Source organism: Bactrocera neohumeralis, unplaced genomic scaffold (genome assembly GCF_024586455.1).
Source record: "Bactrocera neohumeralis isolate Rockhampton unplaced genomic scaffold, APGP_CSIRO_Bneo_wtdbg2-racon-allhic-juicebox.fasta_v2 ctg1921, whole genome shotgun sequence".
Classification (NCBI taxonomy): domain Eukaryota; kingdom Metazoa; phylum Arthropoda; class Insecta; order Diptera; family Tephritidae; genus Bactrocera; species Bactrocera neohumeralis.
In genome coordinates, this window is record NW_026089894.1 from 13,284 (window position 1) to 26,863 (window position 13,580).

At 34.6% G+C, this 13,580-nt stretch overlaps 2 protein-coding genes, 1 long non-coding RNA gene and 1 pseudogene across 3 annotated transcripts; 2 read left to right on the plus strand and 2 right to left on the minus strand.

The window, feature by feature from the left end:
- Nucleotides 1-409: 409 nt before the first annotated feature.
- On the minus strand, nucleotides 410-1,720 carry LOC126766629 (uncharacterized). The gene is made up of 6 exons (XR_007668924.1): nucleotides 1,573-1,720; nucleotides 1,310-1,504; nucleotides 1,058-1,246; nucleotides 920-988; nucleotides 606-860; nucleotides 410-543 (listed from the first exon to the last, which is right to left on the minus strand). It is a non-coding gene; the product is annotated as an uncharacterized LOC126766629 (long non-coding RNA).
- A 6,419-nt stretch (nucleotides 1,721-8,139) lies between these two features.
- LOC126766628 (NADH dehydrogenase [ubiquinone] 1 alpha subcomplex subunit 9, mitochondrial-like) lies at nucleotides 8,140-9,509 on the plus strand (annotated as a pseudogene).
- Nucleotides 9,510-10,354: 845 nt separating this feature from the next.
- Nucleotides 10,355-11,748, plus strand: LOC126766627 (uncharacterized). Its single transcript, XM_050484375.1, has 2 exons — nucleotides 10,355-10,637; nucleotides 10,693-11,748. The coding sequence occupies exons 1-2, from the start codon at nucleotides 10,467-10,469 to the stop codon at nucleotides 11,584-11,586; spliced, it is 1,065 nt and encodes a 354-aa protein (XP_050340332.1). The 5' UTR covers nucleotides 10,355-10,466; the 3' UTR covers nucleotides 11,587-11,748.
- A 5-nt stretch (nucleotides 11,749-11,753) lies between these two features.
- Nucleotides 11,754-12,738, minus strand: LOC126766630 (uncharacterized). The gene is made up of 2 exons (XM_050484376.1): nucleotides 12,122-12,738; nucleotides 11,754-12,067 (listed from the first exon to the last, which is right to left on the minus strand). Exons 1-2 carry the CDS (start codon nucleotides 12,141-12,143, stop codon nucleotides 11,754-11,756), a joined length of 336 nt encoding a protein of 111 aa, XP_050340333.1. The 5' UTR covers nucleotides 12,144-12,738.
- Between the last annotated feature and the right edge of the window lie 842 nt (nucleotides 12,739-13,580).

Here is a 13,580-nt window from a genome sequence, read left to right on the forward strand (position 1 = left end):
GAGGAAATATCTCGCAACTAGACAGCCAGGTCACATAACTTCGAAGTAGTAGATAATTTCATCTATCTTAGAACCAGTATTAACAGCAACAAATATGTCAGCCTCGAAATCCTACGCAGAATAACTACTGCCAACAGATGCTACTTGGACTGAGTAGGCAATAGAGAAGTGAAGTGCTCTCAACGAACAAAAACCAAACTTTATGAGTCACTCATTACTCCCGTCCTCCTATATGGTGCAGAGGCATGGACGATAACAATATCTGTAGTGCGTTTCTGTAAGGAATCGACAATATACTCGATTATAGTGACGTCATTTCGATTCGATCCAAATTAGTGGATTGATCGAGAACGAGTGTAATTCACCTACAGTGGTGTTCAGAAAAATATGAGGAACACCCCAAATGATACTGTTTGCAAATTATATTTAACTCTTTATTTTTTATAATATATATTATAATAACAGTCGATTGGCCCCAACCAATGAATATAATATTTAGAAAATATGAATATTTTGCTGTGCCTACTCCTTATGCAACAGTCGCTAGAAGAAAAGGAATATTTATGAGATTTAAAGAACGTACAAATTTTATCGCAAATTGTTACCTCCCGTCATGGTTTCCAGCAGAGCTCTCAGTGTATCGTGAATTCCATTTAAAACACCCATGTGCTCCTCGTGTTGTCTCTCCAAAATCTCTTTCAGCTGCGCATGGCGATTTTCAATGAGACTGCTTTTGCTGCACAGCTTTGGTTTGTGCGCTGTTTGGGTTGCTGTTTGTTTGGCACAACCTCAAGCACCTGACCCATTGCAACCTCTTCAAGTGCCTCCACTTCGAAGATGTCCAAACTGTCCGCGTTTGCCTAGAATTCCGAACGGATCACTAAATAGCTTAGTTTTTAGTTTTGTAATTGTTACTTACATCCAACCCAATGTTGGCAGTAGCATCACCCTCATCCTCAATGGTAACATCGACCATTTCAGCAGATGTCTGCAATATACACCAATTTTATTATCACATTTATAATCACAACTTTAAATTTTGACAGACGTTACTCACCGACAAACCGATTTCGGGAGTGAGCCCATCACCGACCACCATGTCGCTGGAAAAAAACTCCAGAATTCCCCGGTCCATGGCATCCAACGGTTTTGGACCGTCCTACAACGGCAGGTTTCCAGTTCGTCTAGCGAACGCTCTGTGGGCATTGTGCAGCTTCTTGACTGCCGATTTCGAGTCTATCCAACACTAAAAAAAACCAACACACATATGTAAATTGTAATGCCATACACAAGAATAGTTTAGTTTTACCTTTTTCCACTGATTAGGAGACTTGTGGGACCCTCCCAATGCATTTAATTCAGCAGCAACGGCAGTCCAAACCTCTTCGTGCTCCTTCCTCGCGTTTGGTTTCATAAAATGGCTCCTTCCAACGCTGCGGTGCTGCTGCATTAGGTGCAGTAACCGCCTCTTTTGGCCATTCGTAACACGCTCCGACGTACTTCTCTATAAATAAAATGCATAAAATCTTTTTTAACTATTCATATATAATGCATTAACAAAAATATACTTACATTTGCTTTAAATTCAACTAATTCCATTTTGAATTTAACGAAAAATTTCTTTGTCATCACCTCAAATGGATGTGAGAAAACCAATCGACAGTATTTCATTCAATTTGGTTACAGAAACACATTCAATCGAGCATTCCTACTGAAATGGAATGGAACATATCAGCTGACTATCGATTGAATCGAGAACGTATAATATAGAGAAGGTTCATAGCGTGCCGATTGTCATCACGTTCCTCTTTTTGGAGGGGTTGAGTTTTCTATTAGTGGATTTCACCACAAAAATATTATTAGCGGATTTCACCAATATTTAACATGAAGGGGTCGAAAATAGCAGAATTGAGCATTTTCAATGAGAATTGAGCAATGAGAAAAGTAATGCTAATTTCAATGTTCAGAAATGTACGCTTACAGATTCGCATATTTACAATGCGCAAACGACTATTACATACTATGTATGTATGTATGTATATAATTTATACATATTCTCAATATATTTTATATCAAAGCATATAAGTATATATGTACATATGTATGTACATATCAATTTAACTTATATTTTGATGAATTCTATAAAATCTATTGAAATACTATATATGTACATATAATAATGTCATTTATTATTTCCTAAATATTTAATTTATATACATACATACTTACATAGGTTTGGTAAGTTATATCTTTATATAATTATTTGCTTTGGGCATTAGAAGTTTTGAGAACATCACAAAAGACAAAACCGTCGCATAGATTCACATAAGTATGCATGTAATTATGTGTACATGTAAAAAGATTTAAAAAAAACCACACGCATAATGTTCACACATTCACATAAGTATGTATGTAATTTTGTGCTCACGTAAGCAAATTTGAAAGAATCATTCGCATAATATTTGTAAATTTGTCTGCACACATCTTTGAATGTGAATATACAAATCCATTGTTTCATACAAAATCTCCGTTGTCACGAACAACCAATGGCCGAACTTCACGTTTTGTTAAAAAGTCATTGTGTTGTTGGTAGAAAATCCAAGCTTTGCCGAAAAAAAATAAACGAATGGCCGCCGATTGTCACCGCTTTCCTTGCCGCTGTACAGCTTCGCCTACAAACCAGCGTAAATATGTATGTTTGTGCGTGAGCTTGCATACATATCGACGCAGCTGCGTAAAAATATTTCAGAGTTACAAAATATTTTTCACATTTCTTGACAAATACAGTCAATCCCGGTTACGTGCCACAGTCAAAGATACCGAATTTTTTGGTTTGTTAAAAATAAAAATGTAATATGGTACATACGCGACTGCGGATACTTAAACGAGTCGTACTTAAACAAAAATTTCTATGTAATTCAAAAAACAAACCGTGAGATGCAGCAAGATATAATATAGGCTGTTAAGAGTGATGAGGGAGGGATTTGATTTTCGTTTAAGCGGAGTACTACTTAACCGGAATTGACTGTACACAAAAATCAGAAGAATATTGAATATTTTATTTGAAAAATTTCTAGACTTGAAATTCGACAAATAAACTATGTTGTCTATTTTATTCTAATATTTTTTAATACTTATATTTCCGAGGTTTTCACTTTTTCCTTCCCATACATTTCAGAAATATATTCAATTTATGATTTTTAGCTTTTGAAATCGTCGCGAAAAGACGCTTGTAGGCAAGGCATGCTCGGGGAGATGTAATGGCGTCTGCTTTTATGAATGAACCGAATATGCTTTTTGAAAGTACGTTTTCGTTCATGAACGAAAATTTTGTTGTTGTGTAATTTACTATAAATTTTTACGTCGGCAATTGGTTGCCATATTGGTTTCTGATGCTTTTTTAAACGATTGTTGTTTTTATAGATCAATATTTGTAATTTTTGCGGGTGACATATCCACATGTGAACGCATGTAAGTATGTATGTTGTGTATGCATTGTTTGTGTGGGAATGTCATACGCACATATTTACATGTGTACTCATATTGTAAGTACATACATAAGTATGTATGTATGATGATTTCTAAGACTATTGTTGTTTTTCCAGAAGAATGTTTGTATTTTTTGATTTACATGCGTACGCATATATTATTTGTGTGAGAATGTCATACGTACATACATACATACATATGTGTGTACGTAAATATAGAGAAGCGCGCGCTTTTTATATTACTGATAAATGATAATATCTTGATTTGAAATTGATTTGTACTTGCATACATATCTGCAGGATAGATGTGTATGAAAGTTTTAAATGATAAGAGGTGTGATTTCATATATTATTACTAGCTGACCCGGCAAACTTCGCCCCGCCCAATTTTTATTTGAAATAGTTAAAACGCTTTTTGAACTCTGTTCAAGGCCATTTATTTGTATGGAATGTTAATACATATATTCAGGGAATAACGTCTCTGATCAATTTAAATATTTTTGGCGAAGTTCGTTCTTTGTTTTGTTGTGTACCGTGAAAACAAATAAAGAAGATGGCTCTCCAACACGCTAACATGCCCCATGCATACCTATGTATGTACATATGAAACTGTAAAATTTTGAACTTAAACGATAAATCGGTTTGAATAATTCGAATTCTCAGAATAAGCATTTCCTCACTTTTAGATTTGCTGTGTTGTAGAAAACTATTCACTACAGTGAAATTATCTATATATATAAAAATCAATGCCACTTTCTTTGTAATTTCAGCACTCATAATCGGCTGAACCGATTTGGCTGATTTTTTCTTTGTTGTATTTGTTATTATTAGGAGAAGGTTCTTATGTAAGAAAAAATTACGAAAGTTGCCGGAAAACCCCTAAAAACAGCCCTTTTCTTTTTCCCATACAAACGTTTTATTTTGTATGTATATACATAGTATGTATCTTCATGATATCAGAAGTTGTTCGCTGTGGATCTGGAAAGGGTGAGACATAAAAAAAACCATATACTTTTTATAAGGAAAAGTCGAAAAATTGGAAATTTCCAAAAAGTGACTTTTCATACAATTCTTTACTGTTTTGTTTTTCAATATTTTGATTTGTAAATTGTTTGATTCTTTCAATTTCGGTCGCTTGCTTTTTTATTCCGGCTACTTAAAAGAATAATTATTGAAAATTATTCAGTGAAAACTTTATGTGTGTTTCAAACGAAGTGATCATATAAGAAATTATTTTAAAGAAAATGCCGGCACGTCCAAAATCAAACACAGGTCGACGTACTCGAAATGCTCGGGGCGTGTTGTCACAAAGAGTATCAGAAAGTGCAGTGCGACGTCCACGAAATAGATTTGAAGAAGCTCATCATGCAAGAAATCCAGCAAAACCTACGCGAATACGACGTCGTGTTTTGGAAGATATGTTCCTTGCTGCATTTGATTACGACCCTTTAATCGACTATAATGTACATGGATATATTGGAATGATGGATGTTATATGTCCACATTGTGAAGCGGCTAAATTCTCGGGTGAAACGGCTGGAATGTGTTGCGCTAACGGGAAAGTAAAATTGCCGGAATTTGAACCGCCTCCTGAACCATTACCATTAATACAACTCATAAATACAAAAATTATATATATATATATATCAAATAATAAGCATTTTTTCAAAATTTGAATATTTCATTTCTTCAAAAAAAAAAAAAAAAAACAATAAAAAAACCTCACTTCTATATATCTATATATGTATGTATATAAAAGAAAGTTGTTGTTAGTTACACCATTTATAACTGAAGAAGAGCTAAACCGATTTGGCTGAAAATTGGTGGGGAGGTAGCTTAGAACCAGGGTAAGGACGTAGGATACCTTTTATCTCTTTATGTCAACATTTAATACAACTCATAAATACTAAAATTATATTTCAAATCATAAGCATTTGTTCAAAACTCATATTTGCAAAAATAATACAATTTCTAAGTATGTATTTGTAAAAGTAGAAAGGAACTGCAACTAAATACACAGTTCAATGGATTATAACTGGCTCAGTAATCAGTCCTTGAGTATATATTATATAACATGCATTCGAAAAGACTGATGTCATAACCTTTCCATCCGACTTTTTCGTCTTTCCACGCCTAAGAACCGGTTCATCATATGCAGCTCACTAGAATGGCAGTCGACACACACCGACGCAAAAATTCATTTTTATTACGATTAAAGAGCGCTCAAATACTTCTCAGAATCAGTTATTCGTTGTTTTCATTGGATTATGAACTTGTGCGGCACCCACTTTGCACATTGCTTTCGAATCTTTAGAGCATCTTTGTCCTCGGTGCTCAATTCGCCTGTTTCCAGCTTAGAAAATATCTTTTCAACGGTGGATCTCCCTGAGCCCAAATTCAACAGTATTTTCCATCCAAAAGCAATGCTTTATTAACAACCGAAATGCTTTATGATCCTTTTTTTTGTAAACTAACACAAATTGCTTAACAAAAATGCTATATCGCATTAACAAAGAGTGATTATCCAACTAATAGAAATCATATAGATGGTAATAGTAGTATTATCTATGTATCAGCCACAGTGAAGCGTGGACGGGTTCTCTAGTTATTTATGAATAAAGACGGAAACCTTAGTATATATCTGGTATAAAAATCCACGGGATTGAGATTTGAACTTGAGGTCAAAATTTTTAAAATTATTGATGAAAATTTTCGTAGAGTTGATAATAAGCACAAATTTTCATAAAATAGTTCATTTTTGATTTTATATTCAAGTTTTTAACAAATAAGTTAATTACAAAATTGTTAGTTGATAACATGTAACATTTAATTTTATAATCTTAGGATAGATAATTCTTAATTTTTAATAGTAGTATTTATATTTTTGAATTATAAACATTTTAATTTAACTTAGCACTAATTGGTGCACAATAGATTTGATGGTTTTCCCACACGTGAGCATGCAACATATAATTGCCCATGGGAAAAACATGGATTATCCAAATCTAACTCACAAATGGACATTGTTTGGCCTTGAGACTTATTAATGGGCATGGCAAAAGCTAAACGAATAGGAAACTGTAGTCTTCTGAATGGTATCGTAGATTCTGACGGTGTCATTGGAATACGGGGCAACAGGACCACTTCTCCTTTAAACTTTCCAGTCAAAATGGTTGCTTCAAGAATATTCCCTGTTAACTTTTTGATGACCAAACGTGTACCGTTGCATAACCGAGGGGGATTCAAATTACGTAGAAGAATAATAATTGAACCAATCTTCAACCGAAGAATATGTGGTGGCATAAGCACTGAATGGGAGGCTTAAGCAATGCTTTAATAACAGCTGATTTTTGTTTTGAATTTGCTTTGAATTTTCAGCGACATCTTTCGTAGCGTAGGGCAAGTGTCCGTTCGTTTGCACTCAATAACAGCTTATACTTTTCCTTCAGTTCCCATAGGTGCTCCGACTCGCTAGTGATGAAATTTGGGGTTCTTTTGTTGTTTTCATCAATTTTTGATATAATTTTCCTCGCAAATTTATGTATTGTCTGTTATAATTTAAATATTTCAAACATATTTTTATGAATGACATTTGTAAAACATATGTTGCCCATAACGTTGCCATATATCATAATAAAATTTTATAGAAATTAAGCATTGACTGTGAAACGCAAACGACTACTCAGTTTGCAACAATACTCAGCTAAGATTTTATTTAGGCACAACTTAAGTATGGACTGTGAAACCGGGCATTAGCCATACAAAATTCTGTACCTAAATGCAACTAAATGAAATTTTTTTTTGCATTTAGGAAATGCATGCAGAAATCAACTCTGCGATTTCCTAAATTCCTCTGAAATCTCCCAAATTCGAGGAAGATTTACTGGAAAAGAGTGGCAGCATTGCTTATTTGTCTGACCATACATATGTACATAACTTTATTTATTTCAGGGATTGTATGTGATTTTTTCTTAAATTTAGAATATCGGAAGTCATAGATTCGTATAACTTTACCACGAATAATATAAACTTCAAACAACGCATTTTCATTTAATGTTTTTAGCAAGTGGCAGCTTTTGTTATGACAGCCTAAATCCATGAAAATTTAGAAAGAAATGTAGCGCCATCTACTGTAACATACCGCACTTACTCAATACCGCTGTTAGCGCCACCAACTGGTGGATAGCTCTGTGCTAATAATAAACAAATAATTTGCAATAAATAAATAATGTGACTATAATACCCGAGACAGACATGTAGTAACAATACCATAGTAAAGGCACGGTAGAGGAGGAGTAAGGTCACTATCAGCTGATGCTATGTAAACAAAGGCACAGCTGAGAGGTGCCACTGTAGAAACGTCAAGTGTAGTCCGGGGTTGAGTTTCTATTGGAATCCAAGATGGTCGACTTTTAATCAAGATGGCTGACTTTTGACCGGAAAATGGTTGCATTGCGTTATTTTCTTAAAATTTATGGAAAATTTGTCCCAAAAATATTGGTTATATATAAAAGTTTAATATATTTTCTAAAGAAAATCGTTTTATTTTAATATATATTCTTAAAGATGAGAACAATATGAGCAAATACATGAAAAATTAAGTTTTTTATTTATTCCTCTTTTTAACTTACCACAGTAATAAATGTTCACCACAGAAAAATGTTACGAACAAATAAGCAACCATGCCGAATAGTGGGGTCCAGATTATGCTCATTCACAGCCATATTTACATTTTTGCCATCGTAACGAAGGTTTTTGCAAGACAATTTGTTTGAGTTTATTTCATGGTTAAATGCTTTACGATGGTTTATTTAGTTATTTGAATCTGGAAGAAGTGTGCAAATTTCTCTTGAGACGATAAATAACAGATCGGGTTGGGATTTTATTCCAATAAAAGTACGGAATAACTAAACATGGCCTCGTTAATACTGCTGCGTAATGGGTCAGGTGCTGTTCCAATTTAATGATTTAAGAGATGTAAAAGCGATACGCGATGCTGTGAAGTACTCAAATGTATTTATGAACTTAGTTGGTCGTGAATTCGAGACAAAATTTTAAATTCAATGACGTCCTTGTGGAAGGTGCACGTCGCATTGCTAGGTAAGCTAAAATTAAACTTTATTTCAAAAGATTTACCATGTAATTTTTTTTTTTTTTTATAGAATCAGCAAAGAAGCTGGTGTAGAACGTTTGATTATTTGTCTGCTTTAAACGCTAGTCCCAAACCAATGAGCTTTGTGTTTGAAGGTGGAAGTAACTTTTTGAAGAGCAAATACTCCGGTGAGCACATTCGGATGTTGTACGAGCTATTGTCAATTGCGCTTAGGATACCGATACTGCTGGTCAGCTTTATTAAGCTGTTGTGTAGGTTTTGAGCAAAATTGAATTTACATACTTTCTAATATGCTAAACACCCACCTTGCAGACCAAAGCGTTACCAGTTGAGCGAATTAACTTACTGGTTTCATCGTGTTATGCGCAAAAATGAGAAATGGTGTGGATACCGTCGTTAAGACATGCGTTGCGATCCTAGCTTCTTATTGAAAGCCAAGTTCACTGAGCTTATCTGTCCTGAACAACCTATTGGTGAGCTACATACGGAACGTGTCGATCGCGAATGTATTACCGATGTCGTTCCCTCCGACATACCGTGGTTGAAGAATTTTGGTGTACAATTGACCTCCATGGAAGAGCAAGTACCATGGGAATTGTGACGATATCGTGCTGCGCAATATTATGATGCCGAATTGGGAGAGTGGTGGGAACCAGCTCCACCAAAACCGATAGAACATCGGGAAGAACTACGCAAACAATAAACAACGCTCATCAAATGAAAGTTGGCAGCGTTGGTGACCAAGCAGCGATTTGAAAAGAAACATTTGCATCTACGCGAATTACAATTCGTCTTTACATCTAGTGAATTATGGTCGATTATGAATGGTGTGGAAGTTGATATTTAAACTTAAAAAAACAAATAAATGTAATTTGGCTAATAATGAACCGCTATTAAAAATTAAATAATTTGAGTTGTATTTTTAATTGGGCCAAACAAGTTATTATCGATTTGAATAATTTCAAACGGAATATATTTCGAACAATCATTTATTTTTTTAAATACTATGCCAGTATTGCTACTGAGCATGGCAAAATAGTGTTGCGTAAACTAATTTAAACTACTTTTTACTACTATATAGATATTGCAAATTCAAAAAATAATTTCTTTAAAAATCCTTTTTATTTAAAAACTTAGCTTAGAACTATAAAACAATGTGGTAAATCTGTTAGGGCATATAGCTAAATTGTGACATATAAAACGTATATGTAGTTTGTGATTACAAAAATTTATACTTAAAATTCAGAAAACATGGCTATTATAATTATCTCTTGATTTATCTTACAGTAAAAAATTGTGTTTTACTTTTCAGACGAATTATTATGATATGTAATACCAAATTTTTCCACAATAGTTATCTCTTTTGGTACACTCATTATCAAAAATAATTTTCAATTTGTCCAAGAATAAATTAACTACAACGCTTAAAAATATATAGCATATTTATTTATATCAAGAAGATATAATTAAATCTTTTGATAACAGCATTAAACTTCATTCTATAAAAAAATTGAAAATAGTATTTATACATGTACAAATATAGTACTATAAATTTATAATTTTATGTTATAGTATTTTCGCTTTCTGCAACCCGTTTTGACCTCTCGCCACCCTTATTCACCAGAGGTGGCCATGATGTTTTATTGTGAACGTACACTTGAGGGGTAGGTTAAGGACTGTGAATGGCTCTTTTTTCTATTGTGAATGGGACTTTCCCTACTCCTCTATACCATGGTAAAGGTATCATGGTATTCTGTTTACTACGTTGGTGACACACATGGCAATGTAGTAAACTGAAATACTACCTTTGTTTCATAAGCATTAAATATTTCAAAAAAAATGTAAACAATAAATATATACCAGCAATGGAGAAAATAAGTTTTATTCTTGCAAATAATGCAAAAATTATGTATTGTCTACATAAAAAACAAAAGTGGGTAAAGTGTGCATTAAGAGCTCACCATAAAATAAGGCGATACATGACCCTGGCATTCCTAAAAAAAATACATGGGAAATATAGACGGTTCTGGACATGTGTAAGTCATACAAGATGCTCGCAAACTTTGGAATATAACTCCAAATGTTTCACAGGTAGAAAAATCAAGCTTCTGGGAGAATGATGTTCCTACTTTTAAGAACGATAAGTTCAAAAACACTTTCCGAATCGATCGTTCCACGTTTCAATATTTGGTTGATCGATTGAAGAATTTACAGAGAGCGGACACCTGTTGGAGGAATGCTATTTCGTTGGAAAAGCGAATTGGTATCGCGCTTTATTCATTAGCTTCATCAGCAGAGTATAGAACAGTGGCAAGCTTATTTGGAATTGGTAGAACAACAGTAGGAGAAATAGTTCTTGAGGTGTGTAGAGAGATTGTGTTTGAAATTGTTAATGGTTTTGAATTATTGGGGTTCCCTCAATGCTATGAAGCGATTGACGGATGTCACATTGAAGTGAAACCTCCAAAAGGTGAAGCTTCAGATTATTTCAATTTTAAAGGATGGTATTCAACAATTCTCTTTGCTGCTGTAAACTATCGTTATAGGTTCACCTACATAAACATAGGAGTACAGGGAAGATGTAACGATTCTTCCATTTTTGAATGCTCGGCATTAAAGGCTTATCACATAAATAATGTGCTATTTGCAAGACATTTCAAATTCATTGAAGGTGTAAAGGTACCGATTTTACTTATTGCGGATTCAGCGTTTAAACTTTCGCCATACGTAATGAAACCGTTTCCGTTTTCAGTTGACCAAATAGAAGGTGAAAAAATGTTCAACAAGAAATTATCTTCTTGCCGTCGCGTTGTTGAAAACGCATTTGGTCATCTGAAAGCTCGATTTCGCAAAATTGGGAAAGGTTTGGAAGTTAACATAAAAAATGTGAACACAATTATAAAAGCATGCTGTATTATGCATAATATTTGCAACAACAGAAACGATAACATCAATCAGGGTTGGATTCAGCAGTCAGATTTCTAAAGTACAAGGCAGCAGCCCCAAAGAAGCAGTTCCGTAAGTGATACAAACAACAGTGGAATTGCTGTAAGAAACGCTTTAATGACTAATTTTATTACCCATTAGTATAATTGTTCTCAAGTACCATACAAATGTACAAAATAAAAGAAATATGTTTAAAATAAATATGTTTATTTATTTATTAACGCAGAAAGCAATGCGTTGTTTTCTTCTAGTAACTTTACAACTTTTTCTTCATTATCTAATGATTTTACTAAATATTTCTGCATCATATCCGGTTCATCTCTTATCAGCTGAAAAAAACGATCATCTTGGCGTTTTCGTTTGCGTTCATTACTCGAATTAGTACTTGTAGTTGGTTCATCAGCCTGTACTTCAGTGAACGACGACTCACTACCCTGTGTTTTGTTAATGGATTGTTCACTCAACGGTACATCCATTGCATCAAATCCACAACCAATTAAGGATTCTTCACAATTCGGTTCTAAAAAACAAATGATAATAATAAATATGTATTTTTAAATAATTAATTACATACCGTAAATTAAACTTTCGTCCATTACTTCAAATAAATTATTTGATTTGAAACTGCCCAACACTTTATGCACGTCGTTGTAGAACTCCCACTTTGACGGAGATCCACCACTAGGACTAATTGTACGTTTTTCTTGCCTAAAAAATTTAAGATTTGGAAGAATTAAATAAGAATATTTCCAAAAATGGACTGGTTCTTACATACCTATACCTTTTAGTTAAATTATTTAACCGCGTACGCATCTCTGCAGCATTCAACCGTACCTTGTGCTCGTTTTCCAGTTGTGCGCACATGTTTTGTAGCACATGATTATTTTTGTGGGTTCCGCGCAGTTTTTCAATATTTTGGCCCCAAGCTTCAATAAGGGACTTCGTCTCAGAAGTCCCTAAATAAATGCGCGGTTTGTTCGTATAATTTTCCATTTTTTGTTTCTTCTTATTGTTATTATTTTTGAAGTAGTTTTGACGAAATACTTCGAAGAGCTTTTGTGTAAACACTTTTAGCAAAGTTTTTTACCTTTTTTTAGCTGTGTTTATACAAATACCACAATGAAACATCGTAGTATTGTTACCAGCAAAATACTACATTGCTCATATGGTATTTTGCTAGTATTTGGTGACACACATATGGTATTTGTACCATATATGGTATTGTTACTACCCAGCAGATTTAAAAGCGAGATCTCCTGAAAGGAGGAATGGAGGACTCCTTCTTCCTTGACCTCTTTTAGGAGCAGTAAGGGAGATTTTTTAATTTTGTTCTTATATTGTGTTTTTTTTTATATTTTATTTTAGTGTGTGAGAACTAAATATCTATACAGAATTTAGCCCACACAACCCATAAAGGCACACCCTATTGTTCACAACACAACGGGAAAACCACGCCACTTCTAGAAACACAAGAAGATCGAGAAACCAGACATGCAGATGAAATGACAACAACAACGCATACGCAGCAGTAAAATCACGCCACGCAAGCAATACAACGGGATACCACGGAGACGGAGAAATCTGACAAGCAGACAAAACAACAACAAGCATACATACGCAGCGGTAAAACCACGCCACTGCCAGCAACATACGCCATCCCAGCAACACACGCCATCCCAACGCAACATGTTGCGAATGTTTAGCACGCAGCACAGGCTTGCTGGGGAGTTGGGTGATGGATGATCAGGCAGTCAGCACGGGACTGTGACAGCGTACGCACGCTTGGCATCAGACTACGCAGTGAGTTTATCCTCTGGCTAATCTTGGTACCCTGGCTTGTGAACGCCGTCTGTTAAGGGTGAGCTTGGTAGTGAGTTTATCCTCTGACCAACTCAACCTTTAACATCGCGGTCGCTAACGCAGTCTTCCGTGATCCGGGATCTTTACGCGGCAGAGTGATTAAAAGGACCTCTCCAGCGTCGCAGAGGAGCGTAAACGGGTATAACAGTGCAGCGTTATTGAAGCCTACACGA